General features: G+C 38.8%; 2 protein-coding genes and 1 non-coding gene across 6 annotated transcripts in view; 1 reads left to right on the top strand and 2 right to left on the bottom strand.

The window, feature by feature from the left end:
- The window catches only part of HADHB (hydroxyacyl-CoA dehydrogenase trifunctional multienzyme complex subunit beta), a 602,797-nt gene that overhangs the window by 148,528 nt on the left and 435,993 nt on the right, over positions 1-18,276 (bottom strand). The window lies entirely within an intron of this gene.
- Positions 1-18,276, bottom strand: part of RAB10 (RAB10, member RAS oncogene family) — an 81,708-nt gene that overhangs the window by 19,188 nt on the left and 44,244 nt on the right. For all 4 annotated transcript variants that reach the window (XR_014839455.1, XR_014839454.1, XR_014839456.1 and 1 more), the window contains 1 exon segment: positions 9,719-9,779. Coding sequence is in view for 1 of the 4 variants with exons in the window: in NM_001243060.1 (NP_001229989.1) it covers positions 9,719-9,779 (61 nt within the window). In the remaining 3 variants the exon portion in view is untranslated.
- Positions 5,761-5,867, top strand: LOC146404919 (U6 spliceosomal RNA). The gene has a single exon (XR_014842662.1). It is a non-coding gene; the product is annotated as a U6 spliceosomal RNA (small nuclear RNA).

The raw sequence follows: 18,276 nt of genomic DNA on the forward strand, positions 1-18,276 counted from the left end.
AGATTAGCGGTTGCCGTGGCTGAAATGTTCATGCAGGATGAGCAGAGGCTGCTAAAGCGCACAGGGTTTCTTTCCAGGAGTATAAAAATGCTCTAAAATTGTGATGTTGGTGAATATACCTTATAAATTTACTAAAAACTATTTAGTTATACACTTTATATTCTGACCACACCCACATCATGTGGATGTTCACCGGCTAGGGATCAAACCCACACCACAGCTGTAACCAGAGCCACAGCAGTGATGCCAGGTCCTTAACCCACTAAGCCACAAGGGAACTTCTAATTGTACACTTTAAATGGGTGAATTATAAGGTATGCAAATTACATCTCAAAGAAGTCATTACAAAACAAAAAGGAAGTTCTCATTGTGGCTCAGTGGAAACGAATCCTGACTAGTATCCATGAGGACACAGGTTCAACTGGGTTAAGGATTTGGCATTGTCGTGAGCTGTGGTGTAGGTCACAGACACAGCTTGGATCCTGAGTTGCTGTGGCTGTGGCATAGGCTGGCAGCTGCAGTTCTGATTTAACCCCTAGCCTGGGAACCTCCATATGCCGTGGGTGCAGCCCTTAAAAGAAAAACAAAAACCAAAAAGACAAAACAAACAAATAAATGGAAAACATTACTAGGCTTAAAAAATAAACCAAGGAATTCTCTTGTGGTGTAGCGGGCTGAGGGTCTGGTGTTGTCACTGCAGTGCCTCAGGTTGCTATGGCGTGGATTCGATCCCTGGCCTGAGAACTTCCATGTGCTGCAAATGTAATAAAAACCAATTCCAAAATTCTATTATGAAGTGTTACAGGATTTGCACTTTTCATCATCTCCCCAAATTTTGAGGCGCTCTTTCCCTGACAGCTAGAACCACATTTTTTTCCCATGTCTCCCAATTCACAAGCTTCGTGCCACCTGAGAGCTTCTATATTAGTTGTGCCCACAGCCTGTACATAGTTGGCACTCATCTTTGCATTTTAACCATCACCTTATCAATGAAGCCTTTTCTGCCCATCCAATTTAAACAGTCATCTAGCCTCTTTCCATTGCATTTCCTTACTTTACTTCTCTACAAAGCACTTACTATAGATTTATTTACTGTTCTCTCATGCCCTCTAAAATGTAGGTTCCATTAAGAGATTTGTCTGTATTGTTCACTGTAGAATCCATGTATCTACATGATGATAAGCACTCAAATGTTTGTTAATGAGTCAGTATTTCAGAATCTTACCTCGCAGGTTCTTTATTAAACTTAAGAATCAGGGCATTCCAAGTTAGATGACTCTTAAAAACATATATATATATATATATATACACACACACACACACACACACACATATATATATAAATAATCCTTTTATGCCTAAATGTATGAGCAGCAAGGAATATAACAGGACTACCAATACATTCATATTCCTTACATTTAATAGGGGTGTGCAATACATGTTCATATGTCTGCCACCTATCTATCCATCAATTCAAATGTGCACCAGGTGTTCACTGTGTGCTAGGCATTATGCAAGAGTAGTACATAAAGAACATGGTCTGCAGTCAGATCCAAGTTTATCCTTAGGTTCTATTCCTTCCAGCTGGGTGACCTTGAAGAGATTTAACCTCTCTGGATCTTTGGGGGTTTTCGTTATGTTTCCCTTTTTTGGACACCCCACAGCATACAGAGCTGTGGGGCAGGCACTGAATCGAGCCAGAGTGTTATGCCACAGCTAAGGCAACACCAGATCCTTAACTCTCCATTCTGGACTGGGGATTGAACCCGTGTCCCTGCCACTGCAGGGATCTCACTGTGCCACAGTGGGATAACCCCCAAAAATCTATAGTATAAAAATATCCAAAAGATCCAATAATATCATTATATGTGACTCAAAATTTGTTCTTAAGATGTCCTAAGTCAAAGCCATCTCTGCAGATGCTCTATATGTCTATGGTATTCAGAGCCATCTCAAATTACTATCTGTCTATGCTTAAAGCTGTAATTAAATTACTTCACAAGGAAAACTCTGGGTTTGCCCGAAGCCTATTTCTGCATAAAGGTAAAATAAAATGCTTTTTCTTTACAAGTTAAAGATTTGGCTGGACTTTTCAATTTTTTAAAAAGAATTGCAACTCTGTCACATTAATTTCTGGAATTAGACTTCTTCAGAGGGTGAAAAGTGCCAAGAAGAGAAAAATTAGGTAAGGAGACCAGGGCTAATGTTGAGAATGGTGCAAGCAAGTGAATTTTTTTTCTTTCTTTTTACAGCTGAACCTGTGGCATATGGAAGTGCCTGGGCCAAGGGCTGAATCAGAGCTGCAGCCTATGCCACAGCCACAGCAATGAAGATCCAAGCCACATCTGTGACCTACGCCACAGCCTGAAACACCAGATCCTTAATCCACTGAGCCAGGCCAGGGACTGAACCCGCATCTTCACAGAGGATGACTGAGCCACACTGATGACTGAGCTTAATCTTCTGAGCCACAAAGGAACTCCAAGAGGAAAGCGGTTTTTTTTTTTTTTAACAGTGAGAGGGTGAGGGTGGGGTTAATGGTTTTTTTTTTGGGGGGGGGGGTTGTTTGTTTTTGTTTTTAATGGCCGCGCCACTTTTTTTTTAATGGTGGCATATGAAAGTTTCATGCCAAGGATTGAATTCGCAAGCAAGTGTAATTTTAAACAGGGTAGAGGAGGTGAAACGAATGAGGAGGTGAGCCATATAAATACCTTGGAGTGACAGTGTTCCAAGAAGGAGGAAGAACAAGTGCAAGTGTCCCGAGGCACAGGTGAAGAACAGAAAGGAGAGCAATGTGACTGGACTAGGAGTGAAGCCAGACTAGGAGATCACAGAGGTGGGGGGAGGGAGTGCGGATGGTGTAGGATGTTCTAGGCCTCAGCAAGGAAGGACCTTGGCATTTCCTCTGAGCGAGACGGGGAGTCTAGTGCAGGGTTTTACAAAAAGAAATAATGTAGCTTGGGTTTAAAAAATTATTCTGCCTACTGCGTTAAAAATAGGTGTGTGTGCAAAAGCAGAGTTAGGAGGTAATGTAACACCTATCCAAAAAACTGCCAAAAGACACACACACACACATTTGTGTTTATATAATTATAAACATTCTTAAACCACAATTTTTATAGTGCCTTAATATTAAGCCAACAAATCAGAATCATTATAAATAGCTTTATGAAAACTTACAGTGTATTAGTTATGATCTGTTCCTTCTTGCTCTGCCACTTTTTTTTTTTTTTTTTTTTGCCACATTTGTGGCATGCAGAAGTTCCAGGGTCAGGGATCGAATCCCTGGCCACAGCTGCAACCCAAGTCACAGCAATGACAACAACACTGGATCCTTAACCTCCTCCCGATTTCTTTACATTATTTTTTTAAAAGAAAAACAATTTTTTGTTGGTAGCCAGCCCTCCCTGCCCCTCTTTTTTGTCAGCCACCAAGAAGTTTAAGTAAATTTTACAAATTAAGCGTGGCAAATAAGTTGTCCTTTAGAAACAGTATATTTATGTCTTACATTTTATCTTTTATTAATCTTACCCATTTAGTTACAAGATGCTTTAAAACAGGTGTTGTTTTAAACGCTTTCATAAAAGAAAAAGATTTGTCTAATAGCTGAAGCAGTTCATTTCTTAACTGACAAAAAGAAGTATAAACTAACTAATAATTCTATCCTATTAGAGAGGGGTTGAAGTCTCCTACTAAAATCAGGCTAGAAATGTACTTCTCCAAGACAAAGAATGCACAAGACCTGGGCTTCCTGCAGTGTCTAACAGCTATAACGTAGGAGGGATAGAAAAACCGTACTTCAGTTTTTGTCCTAAGTAATAACAAATGAGGGAGGAGATCTTCCACAGCATTCCACTGTGAATACCACCCTCGACACTGTCTAACACTCCTGGAACACTGTTACCTCCAAGTATCAACAGGGCTCACATCCCCATCCATTCACATTACACAATTGGCAAATTACATCACTCTTCAGTGTCAAATCCACGACTGAATTCTCCACCAAGAAAGAACACAGTGCAAAAAAAACTACTTAGCTAAATCCAAATCAACGACACCTGGAGAGGAAAATTTATAATAATGCTGCTTAGTCTATTATGTAACATATTAAAATATTAATGGCCCCTCCAAAAAGAAAGATAATCATTGTTTAGGTTCAGAGTTTTTGCTTCGATTGATGGCATACTACTCCACCTGTTCCTTGATTTTTGTCCTTTCCAAAATCTCTTACAATCTATCTCTCTTCTTTTTATACACTCTCCTTGCTAAGTCTTTTAAAATTATCCCCTTCTTAGATTGTCATAATACCAGCCCCTACCCATTATTAAGCCAATCAACAATTTATTTCAAATCAGCAAGTTCCTGCCTCAACACCTCTAGACTAATTGGTGACCCTTTACCCAAGGCTAAAAATAGCCATAGCTGCTAATTCATGGTCAAGTTATTTTTAGGTCTGCATATACACATACACCCAGGACAAAAGACAGTGGGGTTGACTCCAATCAGCAAAAGTAGGTCTTTATTATCTGAAGAGCAATTAAACATTGTATATGTTCACATTATCTTTTCATGACACTAAATCACAGGTTTTTGAGCCTGTTTTTAAAACCACTCACTTGGTTTTCCTCTATTAATTTTTTTTTTTTTTCAAAATCTCACCACACACAGTACAGGTTTCTGAAATTATAAACCAATTAGCAAGAGAATTTTCCTTACATAAACTGAAGGAATGTTGTAAAATCCTATTTTTTCCCACTGACATATAATGAAAGGGGTGATATATTCTTAGGAACTAAAATAGCATTATTTCCTTAATTGTTAGTCCTACACACAGGGGTAGGGAGCTGTGTACTGTGGCTAATATGACGCTTATTTTTAAACTGGGCACTGACAGCACTAGAACAGGCCAGAGACAACACTAACCTGCCATGCAAGGCAGAAAGCCCAAATTTCCTAACATCGTGCTTTTGTAACATAATGAAGTTACTCCTTACTTTATAAATTAGGATGTTAAACTTCTCACATTGAGAAATCCTATTTTAACAAGATCTGGATTTCCTCACAGATAGACAATTTCTCTACACCCAAAATACCATGAGTTTCAATTATGCTCATCTTCATCCCCCAAAAGGATCCAAAGTCAAAAGCCTGATGCTAGCTCTTGCAGAGCTTACATTCCAGTGAGGACAGGAAAAAACAAGTAAATAAATATATAATCCCAAATTGTGATAAATGCTAACAAAGCAAACAGGGTAGAGGGATGAAGAATGCCCCAAGGGGGAGGGAGAAAGAAATCTAATTAGAATGATCAGGTGGCCCTCTCTACAGAGGTGATGCTTAAGGTGAGTGAGGAGTGAAGCATCAACAGAAATCATCTAAGTCATTCAGTCAACAAATATTTATTCAGCATCTACATCTGCCAGGCTCTCTGGCTTGGATCTGATCTCTGGCCTGGGAATTCCAAAAAAGAAAAGGGGAAAAGAAAAAAAAAAAAAAAAACCCACAAACAGCAATTTGAAAAAACAAAAACAAAAGGCAGACTTGAAGCAACTCAATGACTGTTTTCCTGGCAGGACCCATACACTACTTAATCTATGGAAAATATAGACAGCAAAAGATACTGTGGTAGAATCTTTCTAGAGATCTGGGATTTAAAAAGTCACAGCTGCTTCTCTATCAGCCAAAGTTTAATTTCAGGCCTACACACATGTGCCTTGGACAGGTCAGACCCTTATGCAACTAAACTAAAAGATTCCTGGAGTGCTCGTTTCAGCAGCACATATACTAAAACTGGAACGTTACAGAGAAGATTAGCATGGCCCCTGCACAAGGATGACATGCAGATTTGTGAGCATTCCATAAATTTTTTTTTTTTGGAGTTCCTGTCGTGGTGCAGTGGAAACGAATCCGACTAGAAACCATGAGGTTGTGGGTTTGATCCCTGGCCTCACTCAGTGGGTTAAGGACCCAGTGTCGCTGTGAGCTGTGGTGTAGGTTGCAGACTCGCTCGGATCCCGCGTTGCTGTGGCTCTGGTGTAGGCCGGTGGCTACAGCTCCGATTTGACCCCTAGCCTGGGAACCTCCATATGCCACAGTAGCGGCCCAAAGAAATAGCAAAAAAAAAGACAAAAAAAAAAAAAAAAAGATTCCTGGAAAGTAAGCAAGTGAAGATTGTTCAGGTAAAGAAAAATAAAACAAAGCTTTAGCACAGACTAAAGAGAGTTTCTAAAACTAATACTCAATCACAGAATAATTTTTTCCTGCTGAAACAAGAATCTGAATATATTCATTCAAACTAAAGAGACATAAAAATCACTGTGCTTTTTAACAGCAATTGAAAGCAATGCACTAAAGTTGAGAATAGCATTTGAACTTTGGTATTATCCTAAGTTATGAGTAATAGGGTTTTTCATGCTTTAAAAAAGCCTTCTCGAATTACTGTGGCATATCCCAAGATCCCCTAACCTGAAGCTATGTGACTTTTTTTTTCCTACCTGGATATTAGCATGCATGTCAACTTAAGCAAAGAAATAAAATTAGCTGGCATAATGCTAACATCTTAAAAACAATTAATCACTAATTTTAACCACTCATTCCTTATCTTTTAAGAAAATGGATATTTCACATTATTTTATTTTTTTGATCTTTTTGCCATTTCTTGGGCTGCTCCTATGGCATATGGAGGTTCCCAGGCAAGGGGTCTAATCGGAGCTGTAGCCACTGGCCTACGCCAGAGCTAAAGCAACTCAGGATCCGATCTGAGTCTGCAACCTACACCACAGCTCACGACAACGCCAGATCCTTAACCCACTGAGCAAGGGCAGGGATCGAACCTGCAACCTCATGGTTCCTAGTCGGATTCGTTAACCACTGAGCCATGACGGGAACTCCTGGATATTTCACATTAAAAGCAATCAGTTATATGAAAATCCATACTAAATCAAACTTTCCTTCTGAAGTGTTTTGCTTAAGAGAGTTTCTACTAAAAATGTCTACAAATCAAAACAACTCTAAATTAGAAATATTGCCATTTCTGTGCAATACTTGAGTTTTACAGGTACAGTGTAAATATTTTCTAGGTTAATCTTAAAGGCCACACTGGAGGACTTACTATTTCAAAAGAGCATCTTCTGAGGAACGCTCTCTTTTTAAAAACAAGTATTAGTTATTTGTTACTGTTTACTTCTAAAAACTCTAGACTAAAATGTTAAGTGGAGGGGAAAAAAATGTTTAAAGTCATAAGGTCAAGAAACAGAAGGCAAAGTTTGTGGAAGACAGTATAGGAGGAGGAATAGAATATATTTAGTAGCACAAAGGTTTTATATAGTCTATAAAGAAAAAAATCTGAAAAAGTATTGTTTTATATGATTCTGCTTCTGTTACAAACACACAGATACATGTACACTAAGTCACAATGTAAAGTGTAACTTACCTACTGTCAAAAAGTTAGAAAATTATATGGCTTCAATTGTGTACAGAGGGGCTACAATTGAAAAGAGAACCAATCAGTGTAGCAGAGTCTAGGAGAGGGCTTGAAATACAGATGTTATGCAGGGACAAAGTCATAATAAGATGTGAGGCTAAAAATAAGAGGGAGAGGGGCTGGCTGAAATTCAGAAAAAGTAACTGACATCCTATCCCTTGCGATCACTTTAATTATAATGAAACGATATGAGGCATGTGTCATTTGCTAAGTTTTTCCCAGTTAAGGAAAAGTCCAAATTTCATTCAAATTTGTTTTAAATTTTAAAGATTTTATAATGATTGTACTTCTATTATATGGTCAGGTAATGAAGACATTCTGGTTAGACATACCCTATTCTTCTAATTATATCTAGTTTTCTGGGACATTATTCTCCCCCAAGTGTCCCCCTAAGTCTCCTACTATGGCTTTGCAATTCCTTTTGCTAACTAACTCCTCTTTTGCTTGAAACTGTTACTATTTTTAAGGTTACAAGCCTCATAATGGGAGATTCCCAAATAATAACAGCTATGATTTCTTGAATGTTCATTGTGCACTGGAGACTGCTTTACGTGTACCACTTATTTTTCATAACTACTGTGACAGGTTCTATTACAATAAAGCCCAAGATGACATGAATTCAAATTTAAGATTCCTACTGACTGGCAATGAAGAAAGAAAAATGATGGTACCTATTAAGAGCAGCAAAATCAACTGAGAAACTATAGTATTTACAGGAGGCAGTATAGTAATGCCACTCTCAACCCTATATTCTGATCATGGAAATGCAGCATCCCGGCTCTGCTACTTACATGCTGTAAGACCTTGGTTAAATTATTTCAAAATGCCTCCATTTATCTATAAAACAGGAATAACCCCACAGAAAAGAAAGCATTGCCTATACAAGGACTTATAGCAGCTTTATGGTGAATAAACAGTAACAATGGAATACTACTTAACAATAAAAAGTAATGAACCTATTATTATTATTTTTTCTTTGGCCATTTCTAGGGCTGCTCCCTCGGCAGGTGGAGGTTCCCAGGCTAGGGGTCGAATCCGAGCTGCAGCCGCCAGCCTACGCCAGAGCCACAGCAACGCAGGATCCGAGCCATGTCTACGACCTACACCACAGCTCACAGCAACGCTGGATCCTTAACCCACTGAGCAAGGGCAGGGATCGAACCCGGAACCTCATGGTTCCTAGTTGGATTCGTTAACCACTGAGCCACGAAGGGAACTCCAGTAATGAACTTATTGATACACATAAAATCATTGATAGTTTTCAAAATAATTATGTTCTGTAAAGCCAGACACCTCCCCCGCCAAAAAAAGACACAAAACATATTATATGATTGTATTTGTATATAGTACCAGAAAATGGAAACAAGTTTATAGTGACGGCAGAAGAGTGGTTGCCTAATGACCAGGCATAGGGAGGAAGGAGAGATTACAAGGCTTGAAGAAACTTGTGAGGTGATGGGTATGTTCATTATACCCATGAACATGGGTGAGAAGTTCACAGATTTATACATATGTCAAAGCTTACCAAACTGCACACTTTATAAACATGTGTGGTTTACTGTATGTCAGCTACACCTCAATATGGCTGTTTAGGGAAATAAAAAAGGAATAACGTACTTCACAGGGTCACTGTGATCAATGATCACTAATATTCACTGAAAAAATACTACCATTATAATTTTAAAGCCTATGATTCATTCTTGAAAACAAATTTAAAGAATTTTATTGTACTTCTGTGGGGCAAACCCTATACAAACTAATGAAAATAATAATGCCTATAAAAAGTTACACATTAAAGATAAGTATTTTAGCTTAAGACTCTCAAAGCAACAAAAAGATTGTATTAACTTTCAATACTGAGTGCTACTGAGCCAAATATTGGCCTAACAGCACTACCTACATTATTTCATGTAATCCTTGTAACAATTTTTGTAGATAGGTGATATTATCTCCAGTTTACATATTAAGATACAAGGGCCTCACAGTGGTATGTATGTAACTTATCCAAGTTCATACAGTAAGTGGAAAAGGGGTTTTACTCAGCCAGATCTCATGGACTCCAAAGTCCATGGCAACAATTTTTTTTTTTTACTTCACTGAAAGAAGGTCATCTGATGGATGGCTTAGAAAGCGGAGTCCTATAGAATCTAAAGAGTTGACAAGGAAGGATTTCACTGCCTAACCTTTAGAACTTGACATTCTACTACATAAAGTAAGTAAATTAGCATCACTTACCATATCTGTAGCTTGATCTTCTTTCCTTGTAATTCAACTGTTTTGATCTTAAAGTCTATTCCTACAACATAGAAAAAAAAGGTAAATTGTATCTATGGCTCTGAATTTGGCTATACTAAAATTAACTGGTGTAGAAACACACTTTCAAAATTCGTTTGGTTCTGGAAATTCACCATGGATGCAATTCTGAGCAAAAGTGTCCAATTTTAAACCTGAGTAATATAAGAGCCAAAACAGTAGAAGAAATAGTTATACAGAGAGTTTTTAACAATTAGGAAATTTAGGATTTTTTAAAATATCTAATACTGGAGTTCCCTTGTGGCCCAGCAGGTTAAGGATCTGACGTTAATCACTGCCACAGCACAGGTTAAATCCCTGGCCCTGGAACTTTTGCATGGCTCAGGTGAAGCCAAAAACAAAACAAAACAAAACAAAAAACCTTAATAGCTTAATGCAAAAGAATATAAAGATGTTTCCTATTAGAAAAAATACATATAGCCTTCACTAGCCTGCAGAGTGATACTACCAGGGGAGTTCCTGTTAAGGCGGGGCGGAAATGAATCAGACTAGGAATCATGAGGTGGCAGGTTCAATCCCTGGCCTCGCTCAGTGGGTTAAGGATCCAGTATTGCATGAGCTGTGGTGTAGGTCGAAGACGAGGCTTGGATCTGCCATTGCTGTGGCACAGGCCGGTGGCCACAGATCCAATTAGACCCCTAGGCTGGGAATCTCCATATACCATGAGTGTGATCCTAAAAAGCAAAAAAAAAAAAAAAAGAAAAAGAAAAAGAAGGAAAAACTACTACCAGGGATAAAGAGGATCAGTTCACAATTATAAACAGGTATATTAATTAGAAAGCAAAAAACACTAGATGTTGGAGTTCCCGTCGTGGCGCAGTGGTTAACGAATCCAACTAGGAACCATGAGGTTGCGGGTTCGGTCCCTGCCCTTGCTCAGTGGGTTAAGGATCCAGCGTTGCTGTGAGCTGTGGTGTAGGTTGCAGATGCGGCTCGGATCCTGCATTGCTGTGGCTCTGGCGTAGGCTGGTGGCTACAGCTCCGATTCGACCCCTAGCCTGGGAACCTCCATAAGCCGCAGGAGCGGCCCAAAGAAATAGCAAAAAGACAAAACAAACAAACAAAAAAACAAAAAAACACACTAGATGTTTATGTATCTAGTAGCACAGAGCTTCAAAGTACATGAAGCAAAAGTACTGTAGTTCCCCTAGGATCTGGTGCTCTTTAACCAACTCAATCTTCAGCTTGACCCTTTTAGCTTGTTTCCCATACCAAATCAAAAGGAAAAAAGGGCCATTTGTCTGATATTTATAAACCACAGACCATGTCTAGAGTCCATATTTTTGTTTCTCCAGGAATTACTGGGAAAAACATCCTAAAACAACCTGGTTGTCAAGACCAACTCTGAATAGGACTGAATAACCACAGTTAGGCATAAAATTTGTTAATTAACCTTAATGACAAACCTGAAAACCAATACTATTTCAGAAAACTTTCCTGAATAGAAATGAAGTTAGGATAGTCTAAGAACTGTAAACCCTTTGGGATGGAAACCAGGTATGACTGAAAACTTTGAAGAATTAAGGCTGTTTTAAGCCATCTACCTAACTGTTAAAGACAGAAACCTCATCCAAGACTCCTTGAGTTTCCCTCTTGATCTCATGTTGTCTGTCCTCAAACTAATTAGCAGCAGTGGAAGCAGTTTTTCATTCTCTTCTGTACAAAAACTCTGCTGGTGTTCCTACTTCTCTGGTCACTCTTTGATCTTCATTACTGATTTCTCCTCATCTCTCTGATCTTTTGTAAAACTTGGGGTACCTTCTCTTTTCCTTAATTTCATGGCTTTAAATTCCACATACACACTGATAACTCTGAAATTATCAGAGCCAAACTGTTTCCCTGAACTCTGAACTTAAGATATCAAGTGCTTATTGGTTATCTCCAAATACTATCTTTCACACAAAGACTAAAAGTCCTTAAAACAGGAGTTCCCGTCATGGCACAGTGGAAACAAATCCGACTAGGAACCATGAGGTTTCGGGTTCAATTCCTGGCCTCCCTCAGTGGGTTAAGGATCCGGCATTGCTGTGAGCTGTGATATCGATCGCAGACATGGCTCCAGATCCAGCATTGCTGTGGCCGCCAGCTGTAGCTCTGATTAGACCCCTAGTCTGGGAACCTCCATATGCTGCAAGTGCGGCCCTAAAAAAGCAAAAGAAAAACAAAAACCAAAAACAAACACAAACAAAAAAGTCCTTAAAACAGTCTATAAGGCCCTATACATTCTGCCCTTCTGCCCCTGTCCACTCTTGACCTCAGCATTTTCTGTATTCTCTTACTGGGATCTAGCTAAAGGCATTGGCTCCCTTGTTCCACACACAGCTATGAGGCAGATTCCCACCTCAAGGCCTCTGTATATGTTGTTCTCTCCAACCTGGTAAACTCCTCCTTCCCCAGGCTACCATATTCTAGCTGCAACTTTTCCTCATGCAACTTTTCTTACCTTTTAATACTTCTTAAATATACAGCATATATTTATTTATTCCTATTTTTTGTCTCCCCTTTGCCAAAATATAAGATCCAAGAAGGGCAGGGATTTTTATCTGTTTAATCCTATTAAATTCCCAGTACCTAGAGCTATACCTGACATATAAGCAGGCATTCAAGAAATAGTTGTTGAATAAAAAAATTCTAAAGATAGTAAAAGGGTCCCTGAGAAAAGACATAGATACTCCACTTTAGGGTGAAACACACTACTTGACAAGCTCCACACTTGTCCACCTGGCTTCCAATCAGCTTTTCAGAGCCTCAGGCCAAAACATGAAGGACAAAGATTCCACTGAGATATCAAAATAAACAAGCAAAACCAAAAAAGGAAATCTGGAGGAAACAGGGACAAGGCAGAGGAAAATATATAGTTCTTTTTATCATCTCAAAACCTGATGGACAGAGTTGGCTCAGCGGTCAACGAACCCAACTAGGACCATGAGGATGTGGGTTCAATCCCTGGCCTTGCTCAGCAGGTTAAAGATCTGCATTGCCGTGAACTGTGGTGTAGGTCACAGATGTGACTCGGATCCCACGGTGCTGTGGCTGTGGCACAGGCCAGCAGCTGTAGCTCCATTTTGACCTCTAGCCTAGGAACTTCCATATGCCTCAGGTGTGGCCAAACAAACAAAAAACAAACTCATGACGGAAGGGAAAGGAGAGAAAGGAAAAGAATCTGAACTATAAAAATCTTGGAAATTAAAAAGGTAGGAATAATATATTCAGCAGAAAGGCTATAATAGAAAACTGAGATCTCCTAGAAAATACAACAAAATGACAAAGAATGGAATATACACGAGATAATGACACGTTATAAGCCCAAACCAGGAGGTCTGACATCTAACTCATAGAAGTTAAAGAACAGAGAAAATAACATATAGAAAACAGTAATTTAAAAATTATGCAAAACAACTTAATAGAGTCAAAGGAATTTATTTTAGACTGAAATACCCACCAAGTGCCTAGAGTAATGAACAAAAGAGCTATATCAAGTTATATCATCATGAAATTGCAGGGCTAAAGATAATTTCAAGAATAAGTATAACATTATAAAAGCTTACAAGAGAAAAAAACTAAGGCATATTAAAGAGTTAAGAATAACAATTCTGAATTACTCAACGGCAATGTGAGACTCCAGAATACAAAGACAATGTGTTTAAAAAGTATTTTCAACCTATATACAGCCAAAATCAAATGAGAGCATAATAAAAGCTTTTCCAGACACGAAAGTTCTCAAATATTTAGCTTCCATGCATCTTTTCTAAGACAACTACTAGGAGACGTTGCTTTACCAAGAATAGGAAGGAAAGAAATCCAGTAAAGACTCATGTAGGAGTTCCTGTCGTGGCGCAGTGGTTAACGAATCCGACTAGGAACCATGAGGTTGTGGGTTCGATTCCTGCCCTTGCTCAGTGGGTTAGGGATCCGGCGTTGCCGTGAGCTGTGGTGTAGGTTGCAGACACGGCTCGGATCCCGCGTTGCTGTGGCTCTGGTGTAGGCTGGCAGCTACAGCTCCAATTGGACCCCTAGCCTGGGAACCTCCATATGCCGCGGGAGCAGCCCAAGAAATAGCAAAAAGACAAAAAAAAAAAAAAAAAAGACTCATGTAAAGGGCAGTTCAAACTGACCTAGAGAAGCAACCAGTAGAAGAGAATGAAGACAGAAAACAAAAGGACAGAATAAAATGCTAAGGAAGGTACCCCAAGAGGGTTTGTCTCCTAAGAGGGAGAGGGAATAAAACTGTATTAATAGAATGTGTATGAAAAGAAGAATTCAGAGGGGTCTGTCAATTATGTTGTAGAGTTTGAGACAAAGTATAAATAATACCTTGAAATCTAAGCATATGTAACAATGAAGGGACTGTAAACGACAGTAAAAACAGAAAGCTGTCTGAGAAAGGAAATGCAATTGTAGTATATTACTTGGTTTAGCAGTTAACAAAAACATGTGTTATAACTATTTGAGAAGATGAAGGGAGAGGCACCAAGAATGCCTGGTGGTATTAGCGTATTCAATTCTCATCTTCGGTAACAGTAACAAGAGAAAAGGTCTCAAATTAGCTTTTTTAAAAAGTCAAAAACATGTGACATGGGGATATGGGGTTGAATATAGAATAGGGCAAAAAAATGTCTGTGAAAGATAACATACAGATGAGGATGGGGCAAGGATTTATTGTTGCTGCTGCTCTTGTCATAAACCTTAAAAGTACTAACATCTAAAATTCTATAGCTGTTTTTTTAATAGAGACAAAAATTAGATTAATAGAGGAGGTATTACCAATGTCCTCTCCACTTACTCAAACACTCCAATTTGGTCACCAAATTTCTAGCATGGCCCCAAGCCACCCCTGCAGTTTCCTTCTATAGTCTCTCTCAAACATAACTTTTACAACTGTGCACTTCTTCCAAGTATATACCTTTGTCACTCCAGCATGTACATTCCAAACCCCAAACATTAATACTTAAGAGTAGAAAAGGTTTTGATATAATTTAGGGATTAGAGCAAAATCAACAGCTCAGCTACCAAGAGAAGCTAGGAAAATCTATTACCCTCTAAGATTGTGCCAGGAAGAATCAGATTCTCCTGTAACACTATCATTTGTTAAATTACCACAGACTAGAGCAAAATCACAGGATTTGATCCAACCAGTGATTCTTTTCCAGGTTTTGCTTATGTAAAAACATACCACAGGAAATCCGGAAATCCCCACTTTTTATAGATTCCTGGGACCCAGTTCAAACGAGTATTTCAATTTACCACTGTCTAAATCATTTATCAATTTTCAGCTACTCAGGAAAGTGAGAAACAATATCAGCCAAAACATTTTTTTAATTTTTTTTTAATGATGTTGCAGAAGCACCACCCAGTGGCAAGAAAAGCAACTGCAAATTTTTATCTTGTCTTTCGTCCTTTTTAGGGCCGCACCCTTGGCATACGGAGCTTCCCAGGCTAGGGGTCAAATCGGAGCTGTAGCTGCCAGTCTACGCTACAGACACAGCAATGCCAGATCCAAGCTGTGTCTTCAATCTACACCACAGCTCACAGCAACTCTGGATCTTTAACCCACTGTGCAAGGCCAGGGATTGAACCTGCATCCTCATGGATCCTAGGTGGGCTCCTTAACCACCTAGCCAAAACAGCAACTTCAGTAACTGCAATTTCTAATCACCATACAAATATGTTCTCCAAAGCTTGGCTTCTCACGACATATAAATACATAGTAATTAATGCAGGTAGAAACAAATTATATAATAAACTCCAGACAACCAAAGTTTAACAACTTATAGCTAAATGATCAATACCTATAGGGTTTTGTTTTGGTTTTTTTTTTTTTTTTTTTTTGTATTTTCTAGGGCTGCACCCGTGGCATATGGAGGTTCCCAAGCTTGTTTAATCGAAGCTGTAGCCGCCAGCCTACGCCACAGCCACAGCAACATGGGATCCCAGCGGTGTCTTCGACCTACACCACAACTCACAGCAATGCCGGATCCTCAACCCACTGAGCAAGGCCAGGGATCGAACCTGCAACCTCATGGCTCCTAGTTGGATTCATTAACCACTGAGCCATGATGGGAACTCCAATACCTATAGTTTTTAACAAGTTAAAAATCAAGTGTTTTCATGACAATAGAACAGAAGAATGACACACCTACAATCCTTTGAATGTAGCTTAGTCCACAATTTGAAGACCTAAGTCTAGTCCTAGCTCTGTCATTAACAGTACAAATTTTTAAAAGGAACTCTTCCCAATATGGATATTAGCTTCTTTATCAGAATGCAAATGCGAAATGCAGAATGCAAAAAAAAAAAGTTCCCTCTAAAGATCCTTCCATACAATAGCCATTTTGAGAATTTACAATGTACCAGGCACTGTTTTAAGCTTTTGCATAGATAAACTCATTAAGTCAGCAGAAAAATCCTAGTCCATATTATTTCCACTCTACAAGTAAAGAATAACATAAGAACCATAGCAGCAGCAAAAAAAAATTCACTGACATTAACAGTCACTGGATATTATTCTAAGCACTTCACATATACTATCTCATTTAGTAGTCACAAAAATCCTCTGAAAAAATATGAATATGCCTATTGTACAGAAAAGAAAATTTACAGTAATTTACTTAAGGTTACAGAATTAATGGGTGGCAGAACCAAGACTCAATTCTATGTCTATCTGATTTCTGACCACACATAACCTTAACCTATCTTCTACTAAAGTAAAATTCACATAATAGAAAATTTACCACTTTAAAATGCACAATTCAGTTTATTCACAATCCTGTGCAACACCTCTATCTAGTTGCAAAACATTTTCATCGCCTCAAAAGGCAACTCCATAGCTTTCCATTATTTATCCCTCCCATCACTTCCCTGGAAACCACCAGTCTCTATTCTGCCTCTATAGCTTTACCTATTCTGGACGTCTCATATAAATGAGAGCACGTAACACGTGATAGTTTGTGTCTACCTTCTTCCACTCAGCATATTTTCAAGGCCCATCCACACTGTATTACGTATCAGGATCTCATCACATTTTATGACTAAATAATATTCCAACATATATATAAACACCATAATTTGTTTATCCACTCATCTGCTGATGGATACTGGGGCTGTTTCCACCTCTTATAGCAACAGTGTTGCTATAAACATGTATGTATGTGTTTTTTTGAGTACCTGTTTTGAATTCTTTGGGGTATTCATACGGAGTAGAAATGCTGGGTCGTATGGTAATTTGACGTTTAACTTTTTGAGGAGCCGATGTTTTCCACATGTGGACAGTAACATAATGTCTTTTCTATCAAAGGAAATCTTGGTTACTCTATTTTGCTCTGTTTTGGCTGAAACACCCCCTGCGACCCCCTTCCTTTCTACCTCTTCCCAGCAACAATTTGTTTCAATGAGCCAACCGGGAAGAATGTGCACCCTGACCTGACCAAAGGGAAGGGGACAGGTACCTCACCTGCATTAGGCATAAATAGGGGACGGTCCTTTGTTTGGTGCGCACGCTTTTTGGAGCACCTGAGTCCTTCTGCAGAAGTAAAGAGCCCTGTCCAGATTTCTCCTTGTCCACGTGTCTCACTTTCCGACACTGACGACCCGAGCCAGAGTTATCTTAATTTCCAACACACAGCAGCTGCACCATTCTACATCTCCAGTAGCAACGTATGAGGGTTCAATTTTTCTACCTCCGAAATAATCATTTTTTTAGGTCATCCTAGGGGGTGCATATGAAGTGGCGCTAGATTGTAGTTTTGATTTGCATTTCCCTAATGACTAATGGTGCTGAACAGCAGTTCATGTGCTTGTCGGCCATTTGATATCTTACCTGGAGAAACATCTATTCAAGTCCTTTGCCTCCACAGCTTTTATCTTTTTTGGTCCCACTGCATCAGGCCAGGAATTGAACTCAAGCCATCACACAGACAATGCCTATCATTAACCCACTGAGCTACAACAGGAACTCAAATTTTTAAATCAAGTTGTCTTCTTATTAAGCCATAAGAGTTCTTTACAGCTTCTGGATACTAGATCTGTATCAGATACATAATTTGCAAATATTTCCTCCATTCTGTAAGCTTTCTTTGCTTTCTTAATTTCCTTTGGTGCATAAAAGTTTTCAATTTTGACAAAGTCCAATTAAATTATATATTTTTCTTTTGCTGTATGCTTTTAAGTCCACTGATAATTTTTGAAATTTATGAGGTGGAGTAATAAGTTCCTGGGAATCGAGAAATCATTGACAAAACCAAAGCTAAATTCAACTTTTTGCAACCACATGTTTGAGTTCTTTTTATCGCTGAATAGTATTCCGTTCTGTATATACACCACATCTTAATCCATTCATCTGTTGATGGATATTAGGTTGTTTCCATGTCTTGGCTCTTGTGCCAATATTTATCATTTATCCTCTTCATTTCTTTGTGTAGATGTGAGTTTCCTAGTGGAATGCTTTCTTTGCCCTGAAAAACTTTAACATTTTCAATAGCACA

This window comes from Sus scrofa, chromosome 3, assembly GCF_054392235.1.
Source record: "Sus scrofa isolate SSC_HxYL_T2T_F1_AM1 chromosome 3, Sscrofa_HxYL_maternal_Yorkshire_Landrace_v2.0, whole genome shotgun sequence".
Classification (NCBI taxonomy): domain Eukaryota; kingdom Metazoa; phylum Chordata; class Mammalia; order Artiodactyla; family Suidae; genus Sus; species Sus scrofa.